This window comes from Mixophyes fleayi (assembly GCF_038048845.1).
Source record: "Mixophyes fleayi isolate aMixFle1 chromosome 2 unlocalized genomic scaffold, aMixFle1.hap1 SUPER_2_unloc_1, whole genome shotgun sequence".
NCBI classification, from domain to species: Eukaryota; Metazoa; Chordata; class Amphibia; order Anura; family Limnodynastidae; genus Mixophyes; species Mixophyes fleayi.
This window is the reverse complement of record NW_027445878.1, coordinates 149,530-156,885: the sequence shown is the minus strand read 5'-3', so window position 1 is coordinate 156,885 and position 7,356 is coordinate 149,530. Positions and strand designations below refer to the sequence as shown.

The 7,356-nt window shown below is 43.4% G+C and overlaps 1 protein-coding gene across 1 annotated transcript; it reads right to left on the bottom strand.

Annotated features, from left to right (window-relative positions):
* Window positions 1–869: 869 nt before the first annotated feature.
* Window positions 870–3,621, bottom strand: LOC142109518 (uncharacterized). The gene is made up of 7 exons (XM_075193698.1): window positions 3,411–3,621; window positions 3,083–3,290; window positions 2,861–2,998; window positions 2,638–2,771; window positions 1,935–2,171; window positions 1,602–1,795; window positions 870–1,459 (listed from the first exon to the last, which is right to left on the bottom strand). Exons 2-7 carry the CDS (start codon window positions 3,086–3,088, stop codon window positions 1,101–1,103), a joined length of 1,068 nt encoding a protein of 355 aa, XP_075049799.1. The 5' UTR covers window positions 3,089–3,290; window positions 3,411–3,621; the 3' UTR covers window positions 870–1,100.
* Window positions 3,622–7,356: the final 3,735 nt, after the last annotated feature.

Sequence of the window (7,356 nt, the reverse complement as noted above, 5' to 3'; positions counted from 1 at the left end):
TACAAATATATGAATTCATACAATGATATGAATTCTTTTACATCCTGTTGCAATAGGATTTTATGTATAAAAAACATATCTAAAACACCATGCCAAGCTGTCGGTAAAGGACATACAAAGATATGAATTCATACAAAGATATGAATTCTTACAAATATATGAATTCATACAAAGATATGAATTCTTACAAATATATGAATTCATACAAAGATATGAATTCATACAATGATATGAATTCTTTTACATCCAAAGAAATTCTTTCGATATGATTTTATGTATAAAAATCAAAAATTTACCTATTACATGATCGTGCCATGCTGGCACAGATATCTGTGAAAAGCCAGAGTGATGGAAGGGTGCAGATCCCTATTTTATTATACAAAGTCCTTTACCAACAGCTTGGCAGGGTGCTTTAGAAACTCACCCACCTGGACACTCATACCTGGTCCAGGCCTATGCGGGGACACCCTAACAACTCTCCATGAAGGGGGGTGACAGAATAGCACAGAATAGAACGGTGCAGCTCCCTGTGTAAACTGACAACAATCATCTTGTGTCTCAACACCCCAGGATATTCTGAAACACAAATATGGTTTAGAGAGATTTTTTTTTACAATCGTACATGATTATTTTACCTATTATATTATTCATCAGGGACAGATATGATCTTTTCAGGTATGTTAAACAACTATATCAGCTTTAATAAACGTGATGTTTCTCTGCAATATCTGAAAAGCTGCGGGATATCAAGATTCTTTACTTTAGTTTATGTGCTCAAAGAATAAGTCAGTTCGGGTGAAAATCTCTTTATTTTTTATAAATACATTATTAACAATAACAGATAATAAAAATGTTAAACATATGCAAACAGAGCAAAATAATCAGAACAAATGGGGCAGCTGGCCAATGTCCACTATTATTATTCAACACTATACTTTAGCTCATGCTTAGCAGGAATGTCTTTTGCAGCTACCAGGAGAACTCCAAATTTCTTAGAGTATGATGTGAAAACATTAAAATTCTTGCGACTTCTCTGCATGAAGTGTAACAGAGGCTCTGTGTGACATGAACATGCTGTGTTGATGCACCATGATTTGCCTTTAGGGTCTTTGTAAAAAAAAAAGGGCCTTAGAGCCCTCTTCAGTTGTTTTCATTATTCTTCCTTCTCTGCCACTCATTTTGTCCCCATGTAAGTCACAGATAACTTCACCCTTCAAGAAAACTCTCCGTGTTGTGACTCTCCTGACTCTGCTTTCTGCATCTGTGGAACATTTTAGTCCTTTCCAATGTTGCAAATGGGTATCGTCTCCAAGGACCTTACAGTCTTTCCAGTGCTTCATCGACTTTGGCTTCCAGGCCTCTACCAGGAGATTGACCTCAGTATCCTTATGTTTCCATTTCTTTTCCTGAATGTACTGGGTCAAGGTGGTAACTGATGGTCTCCTTGCAGGAAAGGCTCCTGTGGAATAATAAAAAAAAACTAAACATTAGTTTGTATTACGTGTTGTAATGGGTTAGACAAGCACACATGTGCAACACCATGTACATTTGTTTGAAGCTAATCACCTACAAATCTGATAATGTCCTGTAGTTATACTTACTGATCACATGCTTTACTCTGATCTTATGCTGCCGGTCTCTCCATTGCTTTCTGCAGTAATGCCAATGTGACGGTGATATGCGTCTGCAGTCACGTGACTTTGGCACACGTCCCTCGAGTGTTACAGGGAACTCTCCCAGCAGCTTCTGGAAGGCGTCTTTCCTCGGTGTCCCTACAGAGGCTTGAAGACCTTCCCTGTTTGGAAACAGAACCGGAGATGTATAGTGAAAATGACGGAAGAAATAGTGAATTATAACAAACGCGATTTAGACACAGGAGATAAAAGGTGCAGCCATGGAGAATGTACTGATGTCAGGAAACAGAAGGGACTCACCTTGAACTGCTTGGTCTGGTCTCCTCTGGGTCACTTCGCTTTCCAATATCTCTCACCAATATTGAGCCATGACATATATTATGCAAAGTATTCTGCCTGTAATGACTGTTTGCAGACAAAATACTGTGTGACAAATAATTGGAGATGAGACACTTCTCAATATCGGAGTACTCAGCTAATGTCCAAGTCTCACAGGCCTGCCGAGCCATCTGACTGGTCACATTTGGCAGCTTATGCCTAAGAAGTGTTAGATAGAAAGATATATTAGTGTTTACAACAAATAAAGGTGTGCAGGCAGTGACATAGGGAGTGCAACACTGACACAGAGTAAATACAAATAATAAACTAATATATATAACTACAAGCTGGACAGTCAGTGAGGCCAATTATCCACTGATTATGTGCCGAGTATGTTACAAGGACTGTACTGGACTGCTCGGTATGTGCTAATGTCACTATGTACAGGGCTGTGTTATGTGTTGGGGCAGATAATGTGCAGGTTTCTGATCAGCAGCTGGTGACAGTATGTTGTATTGTGTATTGTTATATATAGTGCAACTAAACATATGTAGATGTGTAATACCACTTTATACATTGTGTATAATAAGATCATCAATGTAAAGTGTAGGTAGAACATTACTGCTGCCATGAACTGCACTATTAGTACTGTACGAACGTCTATTATCTACCAGACTGCACTTACAGATTATGAAAACGGCGAAGATAGACAGAAACATTGTAAATTTTCAATCCCGATGTCGATATAAAAAACGTTTCCTCGGGTGCATCTTCGTTTATCATGGAAGGTCGAACTTTGGTGTAATAAGTGTCGAACCACTAGGGAAAAATAAAGATCTGTTAATAATCAGTACAGCAAGAATTCTCCATATAGTAACTCAATCTGTAACTTTGATCTAATAACACACCCTTTCTTCTTCTTCTGTGAGTGCGAATGTGGCCACTTGTGTAGCAGTTTTGTGATGCTTCACTCCTACAACAACAAGCTTTTCAGAGGTTCCCTCCGATGTGAAGTTGTGAGGAACCCTCTTGTGCCATTCCTCAACCTAGGAATATGAAGATATAACATCAACATTAAAGACCACTTTTATATTTTAAAGTTTAAGTCATCAACATCCAATAGTACTTACAGTCATATTAGCAACCACTCCAGGTCTTTGCAGATGTTTCAGAATGAGCAAAGCCTCCAGGTAGTAGAGAATGTTGAGCTGATGTTTGACAGTTAGTGTTTTAGCAGTAGAAGCACGATGGATGCAATTCAAAAATTCTGGTTTTGCAACCTCCAGTAGCCGGCGGCAGTCCTCTGGCTGCAAGGAATCTGTCGTCAATGTGTTAAACCTGCAGATCATATAAGAAAAATGTGGATTAAAAATGAAGTAAATTGAAAAGTCACAAATTAGTGTAGCAAGAATACTATAAAGTCAAAACCTAAATGTCATTCATGTTTATTGATCTCACCTTTTGACGACCCTTTCCTTTGATACGCCTTTGCTCAGTTTTTTCCAAATTGCATTCGTTACGTTGAGAAAATGGACGCAGGCTTGAAAGAGCGGTGGATCATTTGCTGCCACATTGGTGGCTGTTGTTTTATAACCAATAAATCTCCTCAAATTTCTTAGATAATTAAATATTGTTTTGTTACAGAGACCCAGTTCTCTTAGTTTATATAGCCTAGGGGACTAAGGGGGCCTGAGATATGAAATGATGAATATAGGGTATCCAGGTATCAGCCTCCTGGGGCTTTATGCCGCCTGTGATTGATAATTTTGAAGGGGTGTTTCTCCGCTTACAAATGGGTCAGTGATGCCAAATTTAAACCGCATACACTTCAGAGTCCCCCCTGTTCAACTGTACCAGTCTCATAATTGTGGGTCCCCAGGAAGGACACTGCATTGAGCCAAGGGCGCTAGCACCTTGCAATAGCTCTCATAAAACCTTCAACAACTTAAAGTGAGTCTGGCCCTTCCAAGGGCCCCAAAGGCCCAGGTGCCTAATAGAGAACTTGAAGCCCCCACCCTCCTCTTTCCAAGGAGTCCTTCCTCGCTTCTCTACGGCCTTGCACTGTAGAGTTATGCCCAACTGAATGATGTTTCCCCATCCACCCTTTTCAGGCCTACCTTTCTGGAAGCAGGGGTGGGAGGGCTGAAACCTCGATTTCTCCGATTCTAGAGGGGCTATTGATTAGCTTTCAATGTCACCTGAAAGCTGAGATTATCTGCTAAAGGTTAAGGCCAAAGCCAGAGTCTGGGATACTCTTGGACCCATAAGAGCAAGAAAATGCCTCTAGCATGTGCAGTTTTGTCGATAAGGCCTTAGGACGTAATAGGACAATATGAATGTCGATATCTCTTGCTCTCCTGGGTCTATTACAATTCCAGTGGTACCCTGAAAAGCTGAGACTCTCCTTTAAATTATGACCCCTCTATATAGCCTAGGGGACTAAGGGGGCCTGACATATGAGATGATGAATATAGGGTATCCAGGTATAAGCCTCCTGGGGCTTTATGCCGCCTGTGATTGATAATTTTGAAGGGGTGTTTTTCCGCTTACAAATGGGTCAGTGATGCCAAATTTTAACCGCATACACTTCAGAGTCCCCCCTGTTCAACTGTACCAGTCTCATAATTGTGGGTCCCCAGGAAGGGCACTGCATTGAGCCAAGGGCGCTAGTACCTTGCAATAGCTCTCATAAAACCTTCAACAACCTAAAGTGAGTCTGGCCCTTCCAAGGGCCCCAAAGGGCCAGGTGCCTAATAGAGAACTTGAAGCCCCCACCCTCCTCTTTCCAAGGAATCCTTCCTCACTTCTCTACGGCCTTGCACTGCAAAGTTATGCCCAACTGAATGATGTTCCCCCATCCACCCTTTTCAGGCCTACCTTTCTGGAAGCAGGGGTGGGTGGCTGAAACCTCGATTTCTCCGATTCTGGAGGGGCTATTGATTAGCTTTCAATGTCCCCTGAAAGCTGAGATTGTCTGCTAAAGTTTAAGGCCAAAGCCAGAGTCTGGGATACTCTTGGACCCATAACAGCAAGAAAATGCCTCTAGCATGTGCAGTTTTGTCGGTAAGGCCTTAAGACGTAATAGGACGATATGAATGTCGATATCTCTTGCTCTCCTGGGTTTATTACAATTCCAGTGGTACCCTGAAAGAGCTGAGACTCTCCTTTAAATTATGACCCCTCTATAAAGCCTGGAGGACTAAGGGGGCCTGAGATATGAGATGATGAATATAGGGTATCCAGGTATAAGCCTCCTGGGGCTTTATGCCGCCTGTGATTGATAATATTCAAGGGGTGTTTCTCCGCTTACAAATGGGTCAGTGATGCCGAATTTAAACCGCATACACTTCAGAGTCCCCCCTGTTCAACTGTACCAGTCTCATAATTGTGGGTCCCCAGGAAGGGCATTGCATTGAGCCAAGGGCGCTAGCACCTTGCAATAGCTCTCATAAAACCTTCAACAACTTAAAGTGAGTCTGGCCCTTCCAAGGGCCCCAAAGGCCCAGGTGCCTAATAGAGAACTTGAAGCCCCCACCCTCCTCTTTCCAAGGAGTCCTTCCTCGCTTCTCTACGGCCTTGCACTGTAGAGTTATGCCCAACTGAATGATGTTCCCCCATCCACCCTTTTCAGGCCTACCTTTCTGAAAGCAGGGGTGGGGGGCTGAAACCTCGTTTTCTCCGATTCTGGAGGGGCTATTGATTAGCTTTCAATGTTCCCTGAAAGATGGGATTGTCTGCTAAAGTTTAAGGCCAAAGCCAGAGTCTGGGATACTCTTGGACCCATAAGAGCAAGAAAATGCCTCTAGCATGTGCAGTTTTGTCGGTAAGGCCTTAAGACGTAATAGGACGATATGAATGTCGATATCTCTTGCTCTCCTGGGTTTATTACAATTCCAGTGCTACCCTGAAAGAGCTGGGACTCTCCTTTAAATTATGACCCCTCTATATAGCCTAGGGGACTAAGGGGGCCTGAGATATGAAATGATGAATATAGGGTATCCAGGTATCAGCCTCCTGGGGCTTTATGCCGCCTGTGATTGATAATTTTGAAGGGGTGTTTCTCCGCTTACAAATGGGTCAGTGATGCCAAATTTAAACCGCATACACTTCAGAGTCCCCCCTGTTCAACTGTACCAGTCTCATAATTGTGGGTCCCCAGGAAGGACACTGCATTGAGCCAAGGGCGCTAGCACCTTGCAATAGCTCTCATAAAACCTTCAACAACTTAAAGTGAGTCTGGCCCTTCCAAGGGCCCCAAAAGGCCCAGGTGCCTAATAGAGAACTTGAAGCCCCCACCCTCCTCTTTCCAAGGAGTCCTTCCTCGCTTCTCTACGGCCTTGCACTGCAGAGTTATGCCCAACTGAATGATGTTCCCCCATCCACCCTTTTCAGGCCTACCTTTCTGGAAGCAGGGGTGGGGGGCTGAAACCTCGGTTTCTCCGATTCTGGAGGGGCTATTGATTAGCTTTCAATGTCCCCTGAAAGCTGAGATTATCTGCTAAAGGTTAAGGCCAAAGCCAGAGTCTGGGATACTCTTGGACCCACAAGAGCAAGAAAATGCCTCTAGCATGTGCAGTTTTGTCGGTAAGGCCTTAGGACGTAATAGGACGATATGAATGTCGATATCTCTTGCTCTTCTGGGTCTATTACAATTCCAGTGGTACCCTGAAAAGCTGAGACTCTCCTTTAAATTATGACCCCTCTATATAGCCTAGGGGACTAAGGGGGCCTGACATATGAGATGATGAATATAGGGTTTCCAGGTATAAGCCTCCTGGGGCTTTATGCCGCCTGTGATTGATAATTTTGAAGGGGTGTTTCTCCGCTTACAAATGGGTCAGTGATGCCAAATTTAAACCGCATACACTTCAGAGTCCCCCCTGTTCAACTGTACCAGTCTCATAATTGTGGGTACCCAGGAAGGACAGTGCATTGAGCCAAGGGCGCTAGCACCTTGCAATAGCTCTCATAAAACCTTCAACAACTTAAAGTGAGTCTGGCCCTTCCAAGGGCCCCAAAGGCCCAGGTGCCTAATAGACAACTTGAAGCCCCCACCCTCCTCTTTCCAAGGAGTCCTTCCTCGCTTCTCTACGGCCTTGCACTGCAGAGTTATGCCCAACTGAATGATGTTTCCCCATCCACCCTTTTCAGGCCTACCTTTCTGGAAGCAGGGGTGGGGGGGCTGAAACCTCGATTTCTCCGATTCTGGAGGGGCTATTGATTAGCTTTCAATGTCCCCTGAAAGCTGAGATTGTCTGCTAAAGTTTAAGGCCAAAGCCAGAGTCTGGGATACTCTTGGACCCATAACAGCAAGAAAATGCCTCTAGCATGTGCAGTTGTGTCGGTAAGGCCTTAAGACGTAATAGGACGATATGAATGTCGATATCTCTTGCTCTCCTGATTC